The sequence below is a fragment of the Mastomys coucha genome, unplaced genomic scaffold (genome assembly GCF_008632895.1).
Source record: "Mastomys coucha isolate ucsf_1 unplaced genomic scaffold, UCSF_Mcou_1 pScaffold1, whole genome shotgun sequence".
Classification (NCBI taxonomy): domain Eukaryota; kingdom Metazoa; phylum Chordata; class Mammalia; order Rodentia; family Muridae; genus Mastomys; species Mastomys coucha.
In genome coordinates this window covers 58,584,922-58,606,857 of record NW_022196891.1, presented here as the reverse complement: position 1 = coordinate 58,606,857, position 21,936 = coordinate 58,584,922, and the positions used below count along the sequence as shown (strand labels likewise).

Below are 21,936 nucleotides of genomic sequence, written 5' to 3'. Positions count from 1 at the left end.
CTCAGAAATCCGCCTGCCTCTGCCTCCCAAATGCTGGGATTAAAGGCGTGTGCCACCACTGCCCAGCTAGGATAATTTAAATGCTTAAAACAATATAGGAAGGACAGTATTTCAGATCCGCCTTTACACTGAACAAACTTCCATGGGAAAAGTCAGAGTGAAGGTTTATTGTCCCCACATCTGCTTTCATTTGAGATGAGAATTTCTTTGGCAGGTTTTGACTTGGTGTCTGTGATCTTGCGTGGTTTCTGAGAGGAGGCCTAATCCATTCATCTGAGAAGACACTGATCCACCACCCATCCCGATGCCCACCCCCACCCCCATCCACAGGACATCTTTCTAACACCAGGTGGGAAGGGTAGGCAAGGGTTTTGCTGGTGATGCATCTTGCTCTGACCTCCTTCCTTCTTCCTTCCTTCACACATTACAATGGTGTCACCCAAGTGTGGATGTGAAGGGGAAAAACCCAACAGTTCCTAGTATAAGTCTATGGGAGTGATGTAGAGAGGGCACTGTTGTCTGGGAACCACTGATTCTTTCCTCGGGATGACAATATCAATAGTGCGCGGATCACCGATGGCACATTGAAACTTTAAAGATAGAAATGTGTAAATAAATAGAATTGTATAGGCCTCCTCAAAGAAAAGACTGGCCAAGTACTGAAATCCTCTGAAATCTATACTGAATACACATCAGGAAACTCACTTAGTAATGATGAACTCCATCCGCGGTTTAAAGCTTAAAGAATCCAAATTCAGGCCTACTGTGACCAAAGCAACGATGCCAGACATTCCAAAATATTCCACTGGGGAGAGAAGAAAGTGAATTAAATTTAAATGTGACTAGATCTGCTCACCGATAGAATCAGTAGGAAATTCAAAAGTATTGTTTCTTATTTAGAAAGTTGCTTCAAAGGATTAGCCTAATACTGTAGCTCAGAGAATAGCAATGTTTCTTCTGAAATGGACAATATAATAAATATCTAGCCTTTGTGAGCCATGGGGCCTTTCACAGCTGCTCCTCTCAGCTATGATTCTGCAAGAAGCTGGAGATAGTATGCAAACGAATGGCTAGCCAATAAAATACTATGGACTTTAAACTTCAAATAATCTTCATCTCCATGAGGTATTATTCTTTTATTCTGCTCTTTTCATAAAGCTGTTTTTAGCTCAGAGCAGATTTGACCCAGTTTGCCAATCCTACATCATCACTGAGGCTAGGGCGAGTGGGAAAAGAAATGACATAGTCTCTGCCCAGCACCTCGGGGACATTGTGCTGAGTGAGCCAGGAGCTGCTAACCATTCAAACTCACTGCTTCCTGGAACTTTTACCCTTTCCTCCTTGGCTAAAGTGGCAATTCTCTGGGCTCTAAAGGTTGACACATAGCCTAAGGAGAATGTTCGAACACAAAAATACTAAAGGTGCTGGGCTGCAGAGTCTCCAAAGAGTCCAGGGTGACAGTAGACAGAAAGGAAGAGGAAGAACATCCAAGCCGTGAAACAGGGTACCGCAAGATGCTTGTGGGATGTGACCTCCCCTCCCGCCATTAATGTCCCTGAATCTGCAAAACAGGTCTTAAATGAGATGAGTAACACCTCACATCCTGGGGCTGGAGAGATGGCTCGGAGGTTAAGAGCACTGACTGCTCTCCCAGAGGTCCTGAGTTCAATTCCCAGCAACCACATGGTGGCTCACAACCATCTGTAATGGAATCCGATGCCCTCTTCTGGTGTGTCTGAAGACAGCTACAGTGTACAGTGTACTCACATACATAAAATAATAAAATAAATAAATCTTTTTTAAAAAAAAAACACCTCACAGGGCTGGAGAGATGGCTCAGTGGGTAAGAGCACTGACTGCTCTTCCGAAGGTCCTGAGTTCAGATCCCAGCAACCACATGGTGGCTCACAACCACCCGTAATGAGATCTGGCACCTTCTTCTGGTGTGTCTGAAAACAGCTACAGTGTAATTACTTACAATAATAAATAAATCTTTTAAAAAAAAAAAGCACCTCACATCCTTATTGCAAACATTAAATTAGATGATATATTTCTTGGCATATTTGCATGGCAATGGATGGCCACTGATGTGGCTACAGTGTTGATTTTAACCCACTGGTCTACCACTTAGCAATACTTCTTAATATTCAGGAAAGAAGATTTCATAATTCTTTTCATTTATTTATTCACTTAACTTCACTTTGGATTTTTTTTTTAATATCTACTTACCTAACAAATTTAACTTAAACAATCAAGTCAAGTAAAGCTGATAGTTCTGCAAATGTTTTGATTAGGGACAACTATCAAATCTTATTTCCAGTTTCTTCTTATAATGAGTATATGCTAGTTCTTACTTGTGTCTGATATAATATATATACATATATGTATGATCTTGATTTATATATATCATATATATTCTTGCCGGGTTTTAAACACATTTTTATCAAATGTTTGTGTTTCAATGACTTGAGCCAAACTGATGGAACATTTTGGCTATATTGATAAATGAAACTAAGGAACTTGTATTGTTAATTATGTGAGAACCCCATCCCAACTTGAAAACTTGTGTGTGTCTGGGCTTGGAATCTTCTAATGTGAAAAGGAGGTTAAAATGCCTTCTGTGACCCAGTCTTGCCACTCTGCCCTCAGCTCTCATCCATTTAATCTAAGGGGCCACCAAGCATGGGCTGCAAACACCTCCATTCCTAGAAGAAAGAAGAAATGAACCAGCATTTATGAACCACCCTGTCGTGAACCCAGTGGTGAGCTGGCAAAGGCTCAGAACCAAGTGTCTGGGACTGGGGAGAAAGTCTTGATATGTATGGCATAAAGGCACGCCCCACCCCCTCCAGGAACGACTGTCACTCAGAATGAGGTGGGAGGAGCTGTGCACATAAGGAGCTCTTGCCAGCCCCTAGGGTACCTGCAGCTCACCAACATAGCAAGCTTCATAAATGCCTGCAGTGCCTTACACAAATGGGGTATTATTAGACCATTTGTATAGGAGAAGAGACAAACTTAGAGAGGCTAAGTATTTCCCAACGTTGCTGATTGATGGAATATATCTGGATTCTGTCTACTCAAAAACACTTTGAGAAGGAATGTTGGCTCATTCGATCATCACGTACTGAGTTGCTGTCAGGCATTTGACCAACTCTAAGCTTGGCTGAAAAGAAGAAAAACTGACCGAGTAAAGAGCTGACTACGAGCGCCACTCATATTCAGTAGGCTCACAGGCTGGTAGGGAGGTGGGAAGACTGATGTAAGGCATCCACAAAACTTTCACAAAGGAGAAAAGAAATAAAGCTGAAGGAAATGAGCATTCCGTGAATGTTTTCTCTAGTTTGACAGGCTCAGGGCAGTAAGCGACCACTAGATGGAGATATATCTACAGGAAAAAAACTGCCTTTCCATAACTAGCGGTAAAAGAGCTGAGATCTTCATTGGTTGAAGTTGCTCCACCATATGAGATAGGAGCAAAAGCAGTTTGGTCATAGTTAATATGGCTCCTGGGAACTGCAAGACCTCACTGAAGTCCCAATTTTACAAAACTGAACTAACAGAAGGCCCACCGGGGCTGGGTACCGTCACTCTTGTAATTACCCGATGCCCCAGCTTCTCTTCCAGACTCAAGCACTCTTGATCTCCCACCTTCTAGATTCAAGAAGAGACCGCCATTTGGAAGGCCTGAGCTTGGAAAGCCCTCAGGAACTTCTCCGCCAACTCTTCCCATTTTATGGGCGAGCTGCTCAAGAGTCCCAACAGAAACAACTCCATGTTGATTCCACTTCTAGGGCACTGCCATGGACTTACTATAGGGTTAGAGACTAGAGGGCAAAGGGGTAAGAGTACCCAGGGGTAAGAGCACAAAGACGTGGGACGTGGAGTTACCATGAGAAGCCAGGAGAGAACTAGAGATGATAGAGAGGTGATGTGAGAGGTGATGTGACGAGACACGAAGGGAGGCCACAGAGAGGAGGAGGACATGAAGCATCCGGAGAAAGGAGCAGAACAAACCAGGATTCCCAGGCTCTCCAGTAGTGCTCTTGCGTTTGTTTGCCTTACCAAGATAAAAAGTCATGTACACCAGTGAAAAGCAAAGAATAACATTCGTCAGTGTGTTGCTGAAGAGGTCGGTCAATATAATCTGAATGACTCTCATACACCAATATCCACATACTGTGCTTCCAAAAATATCAAAGCTGAGTCCGATGATTATATGTAACTCTAAACATAAAAGAAAGGAGGGGAAAAGGGAGAAAGAAAACCTTGAGTTAACCGTCTGGGTGTTGGCTTGTCTGTCTGTTTTGTTTGTTTGCTTACTGACTGCACTTCGATTTGCTCTTGGGGTTTGTAAACAGGGAGCCACAGGCTTCAGCAGGCAGAGTGCCCAGTGAGAGTCTGAAGAAGAAATCTACTTAATGTAGCTTTCTCCAGGCATGGAAACAAACTCCCACCCACACCCTGGTACACAATCCCAATGAAACTCCTTAGGCCACACACAAAAAGACATTGTATAGAAGGGGCTAACTGAAAGGGGGAATAATGAGTGTGGGGAAGGAGACAGGATACAGTTGAAATACATCACGAAAGCATAATGAATCCCGTTGGGTAATGGATGTGTGCTAATACGCCATTTTTAAAATTATCTACCCGATTTCCACCAACACTTTCTTTTGCTCTTGGTCCTCTCCACCCCCTCTTGCCCCACCCCCTCTTGCTTCACCCCCTCTTGCTCCACTCCCTCCTGCAGCTACCACCAATGTGCACCGGGAGCTCAAGTCTCCCCCGTTCTTCTCTAGCTGCTAATGAAACATCTAGCAACCTGTCAGGGGGACGTATGCTACATCCCAGGGACCATCAGCCACACCAACCTGGCTGCCGTCCCTCTTAGGGTTGTTTTGCCGATCCTGCATTAATTGCCTGCTTTCACCCTCAAATCTAAGACCACGTCCAACTCTTAGCATCCACCAAACTGAGAAATCTGTTCCAGCTTGAGGGATAACCTGAGTCAGATGATGCAATTGTATATGTGTACGTGCATGTTGAGGGACAGGAAATGGGTCTTTTTAATTATTTCTTTTATTTATTTTTTGAGATTGTAAAATTATATCATTTCCTCCTTTCCTTTCCTCTTCCCAGCCCTCCCATAGACCACGGCTTGCCTATTACAGACCAATCCCACACACACTTTATATTTAAGTGATTGATAAAATGCAAATATGGTAGTTATACTTTCTTGTTTACCTTGCTTCTCATTTTAATTGGTCTGAGAGCAATGTATGGAGAATGACGCACAGAGAGAAATGCACTTTTGTTTCAGTAATAATCTTAGGAAGTATACGGACAGAACACAAACGATCTTACCCTTGAACATGGAAGGGCTGGTTGTATGGCCTCGAAAAATTCCAAAGAAAATGCATGTGAAACTACAAATAATCAGCGACTCTCCTCTGATGATATCTGTGTACATTTTAGAAATCCCTGGGAAAGGAAACACAGGATGTTGTTTAATGTGGCCAGGGAAAATGATGCACAAAGGAGATATAGAACATGATAGGGGAAAAAAGAGAGAAAGAAGACTGTTGTAACGGGCATGGGTCTGAGACAATCCCAGCTAACACTTTTTAAGTTTCCTACTCTGCCTTTTGACTTTTCAGTGGCAAAGGATATAACAGGAGCACCCTGGTACTGCCCTGTCCTGGTTTTGTTTCTGCTGCTATGATTTAAAAAAAAAAGTGTATGATAAAAGCAACTTATCAGACAAAGGATTTTCTTTAGTTCACAGTTCCAGGTTATAGTCCATCCCAGCAGGGATGTGGAGACACCAGGTATTTAGAACGGCTGGTCACTTCACATACATTATCGAAGGCAGAGGGAAATCCACGAGTTCAGACTCACTTGTTTGTACTCAGCCCTCTCTCTACACTTACACAGTTCAAGATTTCCTGCCTAGGGAATAGTGCCACGTATGGTGGGTCAGCACTACATAACTGGTTTTTGCTCTATCAATTATTTCGTGCTTTATGTAAGCAATCCTTGAGACTCTCTTCTCAGGTGACCCTAGCTTGTGACAAGCTGGCAATTAAAGCTTTTTGGTGGCTGCTGCCTCAAATGTTTGCTCCTTCCTTTTTACCTTATGTTTGCATACACCTGTATCTGGTTGCCTGTATGCATTCACACATGTGAGGCCTGAGGTTGATATTAACTGCCTTCCTCAATCACTCTCCCTGTCCTTTATTAAGGCAAGGTCTCTCACTCAGCTACTCTGTCTGGGCTAGTCTGGCTTGTCATCTTGCTCCAGGGAGTCTTCGTCTCTGCTTTCCCCCACACTAACATATATAGTTAACCCATCACGTCTACCTGGCTTTGAAGCGGGGTGCTGGAGGATCAGAATGGCTGTCCTTATGCAAATACTTTACCTGCTGAGCCATCTGTCCACCCTGCCATAAACATTTTAAAGCTTCTGAATGAGACACATCTTGAAGACCCCACATTTAGCGTGAATAAACATCAGAGTCCAGAAGAAGCTCGTTTTAGAAAAGTGCAAAATAGCCAGACACTGGGGTGCATGCCTTTTAACCCCAGAACTGGGAAGCAGAGGCAGGAGGATCTCTGTGAGTTTAAGGCCAGCCTGGTCTACATAGTAAGTTCCAGAATAATCAGGACTACATAGAGAAACCCTATCTCAAGAGAGAAAGAGGGAGAGACAGAGAGACAGAGACAGACAGAGAGAGATGTAAACTAGAACCCAGTGAGTATGTGTGCGTGGATGTTAGCACATGAATGTTCAGAGCTATTCACAAGTCAGTGCTTGTCAGCTAATGAGTACATGAATGTAGGAGGTTACTCTCCTAGTCTAGCAGGACACTATCCCCCAACCACAGAAAGAAACTAAATGCTGCTCCAATTATAGCACGATGAACCTTGAGAACCTTATAAGTGGAAGATGCCAGACACAAAAGCCATGCACACTGTCCTGTGGTATCTGTGACCCCCCAGTCTCCATCAGTTTAGTCCTCTGAGGCCAACTGTCACCTTTAGGGACTCATGTATTGGGTCCCCTGTGTTTGTCCCACAGCTTATTAAAGCTCAGTTTTTCCCAGTCTCTTTCTCTCGTTACTTTTGGATAGTTCCCACTGTTGTGTCTTCAAGTGCTTTGACCATTTCTTTGCACAGAAATCTTTTCTCCATGAACCCTGTGGTTTGCATCTGTCAAAGTTTGAGTTGAGCCTCTTCGTATCCCCCATGTCCTGTGGTATGTCAACATGCCAGCTCTCCAAAATGAAAAAGAATCTCATCTGGGCAGGGGATGTAGCTAAGCAATAGAGCTCTTGTCTGGCATATGTTAGGGCTAGGTTTCTTTGCCATATGTAAACATGCTGACTTAAACCTACTGTCCACGTCTGATTTCTATTGCTGTCACAAGCAATTTGTAGAGAAGACGGTTCCTCCAGCTTACATTTCAGTATCACAATCCATCATGGAGGGAAGTTAGCTCAGGAACTCAAGCAGGACCCGAGTCACAGACAATGGAGGCAGGCTCTTACTACCTGAGCCGCCGGCCTGCTCAACTTTCCTTTTCCTTTCAGTTTGATTATGTGGTAGATTACATTGATAGATTTTCATATATTGAACCACCCCTGTATCCCTGGGGTGAGGCGGGTGTGATCATGGTGGATGATGTCTTTGATGGGTCCTTGGATTCCATTTGTGAGTGTTTTATTTAGCATTTGTACATCAGTGTTTATAAGGGAAACTGGTCTGAAATTCTCTTTGTTGATGTGTGTGTGTGTGTGTGTGTGTGTGTGTGTGTGTGTGTGTGTGTGGTTTAGGTATCATAGGATGGGTTTGGTAATGTTTCTTCTGATTCTATTTTGTGGAGTAGTTTGAGGAATATTAGTGTTAGCTCTTCTTTGAAAGTCTGGTAGAATTCTGTGTTAAAACCATCTGGCCCTGAGCTTTTGCTGGGGGTTGGGGGGGTGGAGAATGTAATGACTGTTTATATTTTCTTAGAGACTACTTAGATACTTTATCTTATCTTAAATTAACTTTAGTGAGTGCTATCTGTCTAGAAAAATCGTCCATTTCATTTAGAGTTTCCAATTTTGTGGAGTACAGGCTTTTGAAGTAAGACATACTGGTTCTTTGAATTTCCTCAGTGTTTGCTGCTATGTCCCTTTTCTCATTTCTGATTTTGTTCATTTGGATACTGTCTGTATGCCTTTTAGTTAATTTGGCTAAGGGTTTGTCTGTCTTGTTGATTTTCTCAAAGAGCCAACTTTCATTTTCGTTGATTCTTTGACTTGTTCTCTTTGTTTCTAATTTATTGATTCCAGCTCTGAGTTTGATTATTTCCTGCCTTCTGCTCCTCTTGCGTGTGTTTCCTTATTTTTGTTCCAGAGCTTTCGGGTGTGCTGTTATGTTGCTAGTGTGGGATTCATCCAGTTTCTGTCTCAGTGACCTGTACGATGAGAGTAGGGTGTCGAAGTTTCCCACTATTAATGTGTGATTCAAGCTTTAGTAATGTTTCTTTTATAAACATGGGTGACTTTGCATTTGGGGCACTGATGCTCAGAACTGATATGTCATCTTGGTGAATTTTTCCTTTAATGAGTATTAAGTGTCCTTCTGAATCTCTTTTGATTAATTTTAGCTGAAAGTCAATTTTATTAGATATTAGAATGGCTACTCCAGCTTGTTTCTTGGGTCCACTTGCTTGGAAATCCTTTTTCTAGCCCTTTACTCTGAGGAAATGTCTAGCCTTGTGGCTGAGGTGTGTTTCTTGTATGCAGCAGAATGATGGATTCTGTTTACGCATCCACTCTGATAGCCTGTGTCTTTTTATTGGGGGATTGAGTCCATTGATGTTGAGAGATATTCGTGACCAATGGTTGTTAGTTCCTGTTCTCCTGATGTTCATGGTAGTACTGTGTGTGTGTGTGTGTATGTGTGTGTGTGTGTGTGTGTGTGTCTTCTTTTGGTTTTGCTGGTGTGGACTTAACTATTTCTTGTGTTTTCTTGGCTGTGGTTACTCCTTTTCATTGGCATTTTCCCTTTAATATCCTCTGTAGGACTGGACTAGTGGAAAGATAGTTTAAATTTAGTTTTGTCATTGGATATCTTGCTTTCTCTGCCTATGGTGACTGAGAGTTTTGCTGGCTATACTAGTTGAGCTGGCATCTGTGGTCTCTTAAGGGACTGTAAGACATCTGCTCAGGTCCTTCTGGCTTTTAGAGTCTCTACTGAGAAGTCAGGTGTAATTCTAATAGTTCTGCCTTTACATGTTGCTTGGCCTTTTCCCCTTGCATCTTTTAACATTCTTTCTCTGTTCTGTACATTTAGTGTTTTGATTATGTGGCTAGAGGATTTTCTTTTCTGGTCCAATCTATTTGGTGTTCTGTAGGCTTCTTTTATGTTTATAGGCATCTCTTTCTTTAAGTTAGGGGATTTTTTTTTCTATGATTTTTGTTAAATATATTTTCTGAGCCTTTGAGCTGGGAATTTTCTCCTTCTGTTTCTGTTATTCCTAGGCTTGGCCTTTTCATAGTGTTCTGATTTTCCTGGATGCTTTGTGCCATGAACTTTTTATTTTTTATTTTTCATTTTCTTTGATGAATGTATCAGTTTTTCCTATGGTATCTTCTATGCCTGAGATTCTTCCATCTCCTATATTCTGTTGGTGATGTTTGCATCTGTAGCTCCTGTTCTCTTTCCTAGGTTGTCCATGTCCAGGATTGCCTCAATTTGTGTTTTCTTTATTGTTTCTATTTCCATTTTCAGTTCTTGAACAATTTTATTCATTTTCTTCACCTGTTTGATTGTATTTTCCTGTATTTCATTAAGGGATGTATTAATTAAAGGCCTCTACCATCTTTGTAAGATTGGATTTAAGGTCATCTTCTTATGCTTTAGCTGTGTTAGTACACCCAGGGCTTGCTGAAGCAGGACGGCCGGGCTCTGGTGGTGCCATATTACCCTGGCTCTTGTGGATTGTGCACTTATACTGTTCTGTAGCCATCTGGTTGGCCCTGGTGTTGGCTGGATGATCCTGGTGCCATCAGGGCTTCTCAGGAAGGCATGGTCCAGACAATAGAGGTGAGAAAGTAGCATTCAGCTCACTGCTGCTAGCTGTGCCCCAGGTAGACCCGACTGGCAAGGGGTTGGTAGGGGTGAGTTCCAAGCTGGTTTTTCCTGGTGCCCCCTGAAGGCCTTCACAGGGAAGGAAGACATTCTTGGGGTTCCATAAGGCTCCTTGGGATGGCAGGGTAAGCCCAGAGCCAGGCGATGGAGCACTTTTAATTAATTTAATTAGTTACTTTTCTCGTTGTTAGAAAATATCTGACAAACAACTTAAGTGGGCTGGAGAGATGGCTCAGTGGTTAAGAGCGTTGATTGCTCATCCAGAGGACCCGGGTTCAAAATGCACCCACTTGGCAGCTCACTACTGTCTGTAACTCTCTGGATATGCTTCCCAGCACCCAAATTGGATAGCTCACAACTACCTAGAGCTGCAGTTTCAGGGTTTCTGAAGCCTTCTCTTGGCCCCCTAGGGCACTTGTACACACTTGCTGCATATACACATACTCACACACTCCAACACACATATTAAAAAAAGAAAGACAGAAAAGAATCAAGGAAAGAAAGGGTAATGTGGTTCACAGTTTGAAGGTAGTGTCCATCACAATGAGGAACTCATACCAGGGCTATATGGGGCTTCCCATTCTGCGTCAAGAAGCAGAGAAAAATAAATGCTAACATTCAGCTGGCATACTCCTTTACCCCCTCTCTGTATCTTCGCTACTGTTCTACTGTCGTGATAAGACAACGTGGACAAGGCAATTTATAGAAGGAAGAGTTTATCTTGGGTTTACAGTTTCAGAGGGTTAGAGTTCATGACCATCATGGTAAGGAGCATGGCAGGAGCATGGCAGCAGGCAGGCAGGCACGGGGCTGGAACAGTAACTAAGAGCTTACACCTGACCCTTAAATACAAGGCAGAGAGATAACTGGGAAAGTCATGGGGCTTTTGAAATCTCAAAACCCTCCCCTCAGTGACACACCTTTTACAACAAGGCCACACCTCCTAACCCTTCCCAAACTGTCCCACTAACTGAGGACCAAGTATTCAAATAAATGAGCCGATGGGGGCATTTCTCATCCAAACCATCACATTCCATTCCCTGCCCCCCCCATATATTATGGCCATCTCAAAATAAAAATAATGTCAAGGACATTGGCAAAGCTTACCCACATAACCCAGGTTCAAGAGACACCGCCGCTTTCCTCGGGAGTCAGAGTTTAAATGTCTATGAATGAATGATCAGTTTGTGCGAAGCCTAGCAACTGCAGCTACCTACCAAAGACCACCTACCAAGACTAGCTGGCCCCTCCCCCTGTGCTGCGAAAACACCCACCTGATCCTGGTTTATTCCAAGTGTGTACGCGTGTATGCATGCGCATGCGCGCGCGCGCGAGTGTGTGTCCTATCTTCATTCTCTGGCCTCCCAGTCAGGGTTTCAGGATGCTTGGCCCACAGCGCTGCGGCCTACTGAGGCAATAATACTCTGAGCGTCCTATCTGGTGTACCATGAACTATGAGGATGTTTTCCACCAAGAATGTAGGGACTCTGAAGGAAATTAGTTCTTCTACCCTTCATGTATTTTCTTTCTCCAGCCTTGGCCACTGCACATGCATGCAGTAATGAATTCCTATCCAAACGCAGACCTCTGCCCTGCTTCCGTAAAGCAGCCCTCAGCTCGGCTGCAACTTTCTGTGAACTCTAGCTATCTGAGCCCTCTCAGATTTCCAGTCCTGGAGCTGCTCGACTCTAAGGAAACCTCCAGGCTGCACCTTCAGTGTTCTCTCTCCATCCCAGGACCAAAAGGCTCTCCAGATGAGAAGCTACAGCAAGAGCTATGCTGTCTGTCTGTTTGTCTGTCTGTCCCTGTCTGTCTGTCTGTCTGTCTGTCTGTTTCTGCGTGTCTCTGTGTCTGTCCCTCTGTCTCTCCCCCTCCCTCCCTCTCCCCTCTCTCTTTCTCTCCTCCCTCTCCCCATTTCTCAAGACCCACTGACCTACACTGTCTGATGTCCATTATTGGATATCTTTCTTTTTCTTGTATTTTGTTCTCTGCCGAGTTTTGCTTTGGGTTTGGTTTGTTAATTATTTCGGAAGGTAACTCCAGCTCCTGTTACTCTAGAGAGTGAGCCTTGATGAGTCTGTGGTGTGCCTACCATCCCTAGGCTTCTTTCACTTAGACGCATGAACCCCAAACTTAAGAAGCTATGACCTATGGCAGTATACTAGGCAACCCAATGCAAACACAAATTGATAGGATTTTCATAATCCTGTATTTTAAAAGCAACTATTAGGCCACACTCAGAAGGCAAAAGCAGATAGATCTCTGAGTTCAAGGCTAGCCTGGTTTATGTAGTGAGCTTCAGGTAAGTGAAGGCTACATAGGGAAACCTTGTCTCAAGAATAAAATAAGTGTGACTTTTAATATATTACTGGGGAAAAAAACTCAAACGTCATATTAAGTGACATCATCACCATCGCTATTCAAAAACTGGACCTGGCTAATCTTTTTTTCACCTTGGGGTCTTGAAACAGTAATAATTGAAAATATTTATTGAGATATTCTCACCATCACTATTACTGTCATTGCTATTCCTAAGGTAATACATTTATAGTTTTTGTTTTAAGGGAAAGTGGTTTTTTTTTCAGTTTTTATCTGGACATCAAGTACTAGGGTGCCTCCCCTCTGAGTTTTAAGGTTCAATACCAGGTTACTCAGAATCTGGTGCTCCTTGAGAAAATAAGGCACTGAGCCCTACTCTGCTGAATCCACAAACCATGCAAGGAAAGTATAGCCCAGAGGAAATGACAGATCCTCATATCTTCAAAGCGAGGGGAGGGGGCCTGGCATACCGATCGTCTTCAGTGTGTTGACGGAATGAAGAGGATCTATGATGCACAGGGTGATGCTGAAGAGCAAACAGCACTGCAGATCCCATGCGTCCACATTGAGCTTCAGAACCACGTAGGAAATTATGGTAAATGTTGTGCCAAAACTAATCAGTCCGGTGAGCAAGACCTGTGAACCAATTCACCACATGGCGTTACATCTATCCAAAGAGGATGCAACTGTGTTTACTCACATTAAAGACCCACACCTGGGATGACAGATTTCTTTTACTATATCATTTTTTTAATAATATAACATTTTTTCAGGACAGCCAGGGCTATACAGAGAAACCCTGTCTCGAAAAAATATATATAACATTTTTTAAAATTTGTTCTTTGAGAATTTCATGCATATACACAATGTATATTGGTCATAGTCACCATTTTATTCTTTTTAACTTTTTTTTTCTTTTATGTTACAGAATGGGCATTCTACCTGTATATCTGTGGCATTTATACTACCTGCATACCCGGGCCCAATAGAGGCCAGAAATGGGTATCAGATCCCCTGAAACTGAAGTTATAGATGATTGTGAGCTGCCGTGTGGGTGCTGGGAATCAAGTCCAGGTCCTCAGGAAGAGCAGCCAGTGTCTTACCAACCGGGTCGTGCACGCCTCTTACCGTTACTTTATTACTTTAAACTGGCATAGAATTGTACCAGGTTCATGGATACAAAGGACTCCAAATCAACATACCACAGGTTACGTGCACGTCTCTACTTACTGCAATGCAGCCTGTACCATGCAGGCATGGTGGTTCACGTCTTAACCCCTAGCAGGCAGAACCTTGTATATTCAAGGTCAGCCTGGTCTACATATCAAGTTCAGAGCTAGCCAAGGCTGCATAACTAAAAAAGAATGAATGTGTCCCCACCCCAAAAAAGCTTTTTAAAAATTAGAATTTAGTAATAATTGTAAAATGCTACAGTCCAATTGATTTTAATTTAAGATGCTAGGAAGAACAGAGTTAAACCAAAACGGGGAAAACGTTCTCTGAAAACAGAAATAAAAATAGTGCAACGAGTTAGTGAAGGAAAAAGAGAAAAGTTAAATAACAACAACCCTGGCAACAAAAAGAAGACGCGGTCGCGAGGACACTGGATTAGGACCAGGCCCCAGGCCCAAGCGTTTACTGACCCTCTTGTGAGCTCTGCTTCAGTGGCTCAGTCACAGGCACAGCTGAGATGGCATTTACTTGGATCCTAATGGCGGTGCCTCAGCAAGCATTAGTCCCATCCCCACCCTGCCCCTCCCCGCAACTCTTATAAATGAGTAGTTCTACAGAGCAGAGATGGCTAGCTGTTTTAAAATGTTTTCTTACCTGCCAGAACACGTTCTTGACTATATAAAAGTCCACATCCAGAGCAGCCACAAATACGATCAAAGGTAAAAAATAGCAATACAGTGAAAAGCTTGGTGTTTTTAGAAGAGGGTAGACAATTTGGTGCACCTAAAGTAACAAATGCAAGGAAAAATTAATCTGGTACCGTGGTGGTTCAGAAGCAAGGGCCGGGCACCCGCACCAGATCTCCAATGCCCTGAGAAGATGTTTGAGGGCTTGCTTCCAGCAGGTGGCGCTGTTGAGAGGTGTTTGGATCGGATCAGGAGAATGCAAATGTCATTGGGCTTTTGGGATGTGGGTACTAAAGGGAAGGTTATTATCTTGTCCTGACCCCTTTCTTTCTCTCTCTCTCTCTCTCTCTCTCTCTCTCTCTCTCTCTCTCTCTCTCTCTCTCTCTCTCTCTCTCTCTCTCTCTCTCTCTCTCTCTCTCTCTCGTGAGGTGAGCAGCCTTGCTCTGCCCCATCCATCCTCTGCCATGGCAATGATGCTCCCTCTCCCCACAGACCACAGCCATGGAGCTCAACAGCCAAGGGCTGGAAAGGATGAAACCAGGACCCAAACACATCTTTTCTCCTTTTGAAGAATTTATCTCTTAGTTTTATATGTACAAATGTTATGGCGGCATTTGTTCATATGCACTACATGCCTTTGGTACCCCAGGAGGCCAGGGTCAAGTGTCAGATCCCCTAGAGCTGGAGTTACAAAGGGTTGTAAGTCACCATATTGGTGGTGGGAACTGAACCTAGACCTTCTGCAAGAGTATCAAGTGCTCTTAACCATCCAGCCATCTCTCCAGTCCCTTCTTTTCCATCCTTTCCTCCTTTTAAACTGATCTTCTCTGATATATTATTTTATGTGAACATTGCATATATATTATATGCATATATGTTATATATAGTATGTTATAACCTATAATTGGCACTTATAAAAATGATATCCCTTACCATTGGTGTCACCTGAGATAATGCTGTCCAATGGACAGAAAAGTATTTTAATTAGACTATTAGATATTTAGTTGAATATATCTATTATATATTCCTGCCTAGATATTTGTAGATTTGCAGATATGCTTAAATTAAAAAAAAATTCCAGTTAGTAGAGAAATATGATACTTAGCTAGTGATATAATCCATATAGGGCATGGATGGTGAACGGTGTACATAAAGTAATAGAAAACACAGTGGTGGTTGAAGTGCTGTAATTATTCTTCTCTAAAAGTGTCTTCTAGACCATTCCAATTTAACAACTGTATGATCTAACTTCTCAGTGCCTCAGTTCCTCGTCTGTAAAGTGGCTAGTGAGTACTACTGTCACATTCCTGCAAGAATGAACGGCTCAACCCAAGGGTTGTTGAGTTGGTAAATTCATTAGTACAGAGCATGTAAGAATGTGCATGGCACATAGTAAACTCTCAAATGATGCTAGCTAGTGGGAGTGGTGAGACCTGGGGAGATTGATAGGTTTTCACAGCCCTAGGTAAACATCCTATAGGTGTTATTTCCCATCTTAAAAAAACTGAAACATTGAACTGAGACAAGTTGTTAATGCACATTGCATTGCTGTTAAGACCAGGCATTAATAAGTGGAGCTACCAAGGAGTATTTTCTTGTAGTTATGTTGTATGTGGTGCATATTTCTAATTTAATCTGAGAGAAGAGAGAGAGCATGCTTTCTCGTGAAAATAACTGCTACAGGGGCTGGAGAAATGGCCTAGTAGTCAGAGCACTTGCTGCTCTTCCTGAGGACCAGGTGAAGTTCCCTGCACCCATACAGACACTGATTGTATGTTAACTGGAGTCTGTAACTCCAGTTCCAGGGGTTATGGCATCCTGTACACATAAAATAAATCTTAAAAGAAAAGAGATGCTGCCTTTTGTATCACGTTTCTACCTGTTTAAAGTGAACACCAGGGAATAAACCAGTGCACCACCAAATGAAAGGAACAGGAACTCAGAAGGAGTCACAAGACAGAAAGGGTAAGGCTTAGAGAAGATTGACAAGGATTGCCAATGCACTTGAACTGTCTCGCTTCCAAATTATCGCTCATTTGAAGCTTTCCTAACTTATAGCTCTCTTATTGTATTTCTTATGTGTCTTTCTTTGTAAAAATGCTCAGCATTGTATGAAATTATTTTAACATCTGTTCACATGTTTTTAATTCCATAGGGTTGGGGATGCTTGTAGTTGATAGAGTGCTTCTGTCCGGCATGTATGTGGTCCTGAGTTTGATCCTCAGGACTAAAGAAAAAGAAAAACTTGCATATTAGGATTAGATCTTCTTTGAGGTGTCTGACCTTTGACTTATTCTCTAACTTATTAGGTATACGGTACCTCAACAAAATGGTAAGCCAGTCGCCCTGTCACAAATCCCGACAGAGAGAGAATCATCAAGACAAAGACCTCAGAATTCTTTAAAACCATCCTTGAAAACCCTAAAAAATAAAAATATAACTTATAGTTTCAAAATAGTAATTACCCTATTCAATCAGTATACATTGTATTATATGCCTGTGTCAACCTACACCGTAACCCATTACATATGTATGTGTGTGTATGTATGTATACATATATCTTACCAAAAGAGATGTTTATTTATATTTTCAAATTAATGTCATTAATATTCAGCCTAGTTATTCAACTTTCAACTTTTTCTGAGTCATAGTGTGTGTGAAGAGTTAATAATTATTACAAATGTATTCAGATTTGTGTGTGTGTGTGTGTGTGTATGTGTGTGGGTAGAAATTCAAGGGCTCTACATTCTGTATGTGGGTTTGGGGAATTGAACTCATGTGGACAGGCTTGTGTGGCATGTGCTTTTATTCCCTGATACTCACTGGCCCACAAATGCAATGTGTTAAGTATAAGGTCCATAGAATTGGCATCCCTCCCAGAAGACTATGGGAAATATCGATGCTTCACCAGCCTCACAGTTGCTCACCCAGGAACCAATGGCAGAAAGCAAGACTCACTGGCGGCCTATATTCTGAACTGCCCGCCTCCCAGACTGAGCTTGAACCAAATCAGTCAAGAATCACTGAATCTTTCTTATGCTTAAGTCTGGGTAAAGAGATAGTTTTCACACTATTTCTGCAATACCCTTTGCTCCTGCCACTTTTCTTGATATCCCCAGGGTGTATCTAGCGTTATCAAAGCTCATGGTCATCCAATCGCTGTGGGTACCGAAAGGAACCAAAGTCATTAGTGAGTATATTAAAAGCTCCCAGACAAAGAAATTCCACTCCCGGATGGACACTAAGACGAAGAGACTCTTTACATGCATTTATTTCATCATTTGGTCCTTGGTAGTCTTCCTGAGTCCAGAAAAGTTTTGGGAGCAGCTGGTATTCTTCCCAAGTAAATTTTCTTTTACAGAGACCTAGAAACTCTTATCATAGGAATGTCGTTGACTGGGCTACTTTAATCTCGAATCCATTCGGAACATCTGCTGAATTTGTAATCAATGTTCAGGAGGCTTTTATTTACAAAGCCCTCTCTAAGTTTTTTCTAGGCAGGCAAGGCGTGTGGAGGAAAGAAAAATCCCACCAAAAGGCCATAATGGCGGCTACAGGGATGGCTCCGTGGTTAAGCATACTTGTTGATTTTCCAGAGGACCCAGGTTCAGTCCCCAGCACTGGCACTCGGGGCAGCTCACAAGCAGCCATAACTACACAGTTCTAGAGGCGCTCATGCCCTCTTCTGGCACCGTGGGTACTGCACGCACATGGTACACAGACATATATGCAGGAAAAGCATTCCTGTACATATAATAAAATGGAATCTTTTTTTGAGGCAAGGTGTTCCTGTATAGCCCTGGGTGTCTTGGACCTCACTCTGTCTGGCCTCACACTCAGAGATCTGCCTGCCCCTGCCTCCCAAATGCTGGCATTAAAGGATGAGATCTAAAGAAGCCATACTATGCAAGATTAATGCCATAAAGTAGGCAAACTGCGGAGTGTTTGTTTGTTTTCTTCGTCTATTTGACTAGCTGTTTCCCCTTATCTCAGATAATTTGATCAGGGTAGGCCCAGTCACGTAGGCAGTATCAGGATCTTCCTCCTCCTTGTTACTAAGAGAATGCTAACATTATCTCTATGTGTACACGTAGCACACTGCCTCATGATTATTTGTTTGCCTACCTCCCCCACGAGGAAGCCCCATGACCCCATCCCAGTCTCCTGCTTCTTCATGTACCTCTGCCACCCTCCCATGCTCAGCCAGTGTTCCTGAATAAAGCAATGGATATATACACAAGAGCTCCTTAAAAACTGAGTGAAGCTGTGCGGACAGCCTTCATTCCCATCTTGAGGTTCCATTGGCTACTCTTTCGATGTAGCTGCAATCTCCTACCATGAGAGGAGAGTCTCGCGTAGCTACTTACCTCCCAAAACAATAGTGGCACATATAAGAATTGTGAAATGCTTCTGGACCACGAAGTAGTCGGCTGGCCTCCCACAGAGTAAATCAGGCTTGGAGTCATTTTTTGGTGCCCAGAAGGAAAGATTGTTGTTTGACATTGCTTTTCTAGGACTACCTTGCACTGAGGCAGACTATTCTGTTGTTACATGGAAGGAAAAAAAAAAGAGAGAGAGCACGAAGTTTTCTGGGATCGGTTCATCCACACCTGACCTATCTAAGGTGGGGAGCACACTCATTTCTGAGCACATCAATGCCACTCATTCTCCCTCACGCTCCAGGGAGATTTGCAGGGACACTTATGTTGGTGTCTTAGCCTCAGGGTGCTACCTACACACAGGAAGGAGTGGATCATGACTGTACTGCTCTTGTGGTGACAATCTGATCGTGTGCATGCCTGGAGCAGTGACTCTCTCAAAGGCTGAGACTTGAGATTTTGATTTTCATTCAGGTTGTAAACACAGCCCGCGGCACAAGGCGGGTGCGTCATACACATCGGATGGAGTGGAATCTTTAAGAGGAAAGGAGCGAAGATAAACATCACACTCCTCATTTCCCATGAGTACAAATCACTCTGGGATTCCACTTCACTACTTTGACTTCAAAATTTATTTAATTTCCCTCTCTCAGAGACTGAGAAACAAGGCAAATTGTGTCATATCAGTTACGGTTTGGAGTGAAGACAAGGGTAAACAAAATTTTTTTTTAAAAAAAGACTTGAAAAGATGTGAGGTTTGACTGTGTGATGGCTTTGATTGAATTAGGAAGAGGTGCCTCTTCCTTGGGGCTATGAAGCCTGACAACAGGCACGGGGCTTGTCATATCAACAGCAGGCTGGATTTCATTCCTGATGCTCTGACTGGATTGGTGTCCTGTATGAGACATTGCCTACATAAATGTATGGGATGGTCCTGGAAGACTTGAGTTATTTTGCTTTTCCTTATAGCTAGCCTTCACCTAAGGCTTCCTAAAGTCCGAAGTAGCCTCGGGAACAGACTTTATCCTTTGCCCCGTTTTATACTTGTTTGCTACCCATGACAAAAGACTCTAATATAAAGACGGAGGCGGCCACTACATCTTCAAGTCACTCCCCATCCACAAGCAGCCCTTCGGGTCCTTTATCTCCGAGCCCTCCTCCCCATGTTTATGACCTTAAAACCAAGTTTCTTCCCCAGAGATGTGTTCTTCCAATCCTAAACTGGCTCAGAGGTGAAATCAAAGCGCAGCCTTTCAAAATCCCAAAGAACAGGGCTCAGTTGTGCTGAGTGGTACTGCTTGCCAGGGTCAGTCCCACCAACTGATGCCGAAGCAAAAGCTTTTTTCATCCTGACTTCCCATTGGTTTCTTGCCAACCTGCTTGTGTTCTGATTGGCTGCACTCATTATTCCCACCTCCAATCCAAAAGGAGTTATTGAGCTATAAACAAACATGCATTTCTTAATGGCTACACTCTGCCTGTGCCTACAACTGTTTTTTTAAACTGATTTCCTTTTCTTGACGTAACACATGAAAGGGTCAAAGATTATCCACATAGGCAGAACCCTTGGGGTTTTAAAAAACATACATGATGTCTTTCTTATGCCAGTTCTATCCAGTTCAGACCTAACTCCCTTAACACTGACTCGTTTTTTTTTAATTAAATTTTAATTGGCATACAAAATAATAGGTTTCACTATAACATCTTATACATGTTTGTTATTATTATTTATTATTATTGTTGTTGTTTTTGTTTGTGTGTGTGTGTGTGTTTTCGATACAGGGTTTCTCTGTGTAGCCCTGGCTGTCCGGGAACTCACTCTGTAGACCAGGCTGGCCTCAAACTCAGAAATCCGCCTGCCTCTGCCTCCCAAGTGCTGGGACTAAAGGCGTGCACCACCACTGCCCAGCATACATGTATATTATTATAGTTGCTCACATTGGTGCCTTCCACCAGCCTTCCACACCCCTTCCTTTTGTTTTCATGTTCTGTGTCTTACCCACCGTCTTAGCAGGGTTTCTATTCCTGCACAAACATCTTAACCAAGAAGCAGCTTGGGGAGAAAAGAGTTTATACAGCTTACACTTCCACATTGCTGTTCATCACCAAAGGAAGTCAGGACTGGAACTCAAGCAGGTCAGGAAGTTTGGAGTGAGGACCTGAGGCAGGAGATGATGCAGAGACCATGGAGGGCTGCTGCTTACTGGCTTGTTTTCCCTGGCTTGTTCAACTTACTTTCTTAAAGAACCCAAGAATACCAGCCCAGGGATGGCACCACCCACAATGGGCCCTCCCACCCTTGATCACTAATTGAGAAGATGCCTTACAGCTGGATCTCATGGAGGCATTTTTTTCAAGGGAGGCTCCTTTCTCTGATAACTCCAGCTTGTGTCGAGTTAAGACACAAAACCAGCCAGTACACCTACCCATTGCCCTCCTAGTCCCTTTAGACTTCTTCCCTGATTCCCGATTTTCCATTTCTTCTTCCTCTTCCTCTTCCTCTTATTCTTATCCCCTTTCAATACTCAAGGTTATCATTTTCCTCCATTCAACTCATTATGGAATTTTAGTTCTTTGAAGGTACAATGTCACCCACTCTCCTCAGGACATAGTCATCAACTAATTCCTGACGCCTAGCATGTGATTTGGTGGGGGTTGGGGGCTCCAATCTAATTACTAGAAACAAATACAATTTCTTCAGTGAACGCTAATCATCAACTTGTAGTGTACTGCCATGGCTGAGTTACATTGTATGTAGGAGGTTCTACTCTTCCCATGGTGCATGATGCCGAGTGTGCTCTTTCATTGAGCACCAAGGGGAACATCACAGTAAGAAGCTGATGGAATCTATCATCTTCTGCATTGTGTGTGTGTTAAAGCACGTCTCAGTTCCTAGAGACTGAATTTCAACCTACAGTTCTATATATGCCTCTGATACATCCTAAAATATTGTCTGTAACTTCATTTGTATGGACAGGTGAGTTAGTTGTAATTGTCCATCTCCCAATATGCTGACTTGGTCAAGAGTGGACACTAGACCTAAGAAAGGTGTATCAAATAGTTCCTTATGCGGGCAAGGGAGATGTGGCAGTTCTCTTGCATCAGGGTGCAGCCGTGATGGTCACCCTAGAATACGCAGAAACCATCTATCCAGTCACATGAAAAACGTCTGTCTGAGAGTCCCAGTGCCTCTTCAATGAGTGCCATCTTAAATGTTTCTGATTTCTTAACAGATA

At 42.9% G+C, this 21,936-nt stretch overlaps 1 protein-coding gene across 3 annotated transcripts in view; it reads right to left on the bottom strand.

Moving 5' to 3' along the window:
* Nucleotides 1-20,021, bottom strand: part of Slc9c2 (solute carrier family 9 member C2 (putative)) — a 59,631-nt gene extending 39,610 nt beyond the window's left edge. For all 3 annotated transcript variants that reach the window (XR_004123137.1, XM_031386972.1, XM_031386976.1), the window contains exons 1-8: nt 19,875-20,021; nt 18,689-18,862; nt 16,642-16,742; nt 14,290-14,418; nt 12,933-13,098; nt 5,368-5,484; nt 4,066-4,227; nt 706-805 (exon numbers count right to left, since the gene is read on the bottom strand). Coding sequence is in view for 2 of the 3 variants with exons in the window: in XM_031386972.1 (XP_031242832.1) it covers nt 706-805; nt 4,066-4,227; nt 5,368-5,484; nt 12,933-13,098; nt 14,290-14,418; nt 16,642-16,742; nt 18,689-18,824 (911 nt within the window). In the remaining variant the exon portion in view is untranslated. The remainder of the gene's footprint in view (nt 1-705; nt 806-4,065; nt 4,228-5,367; nt 5,485-12,932; nt 13,099-14,289; nt 14,419-16,641; nt 16,743-18,688; nt 18,863-19,874) is intronic.
* Between the last annotated feature and the right edge of the window lie 1,915 nt (nt 20,022-21,936).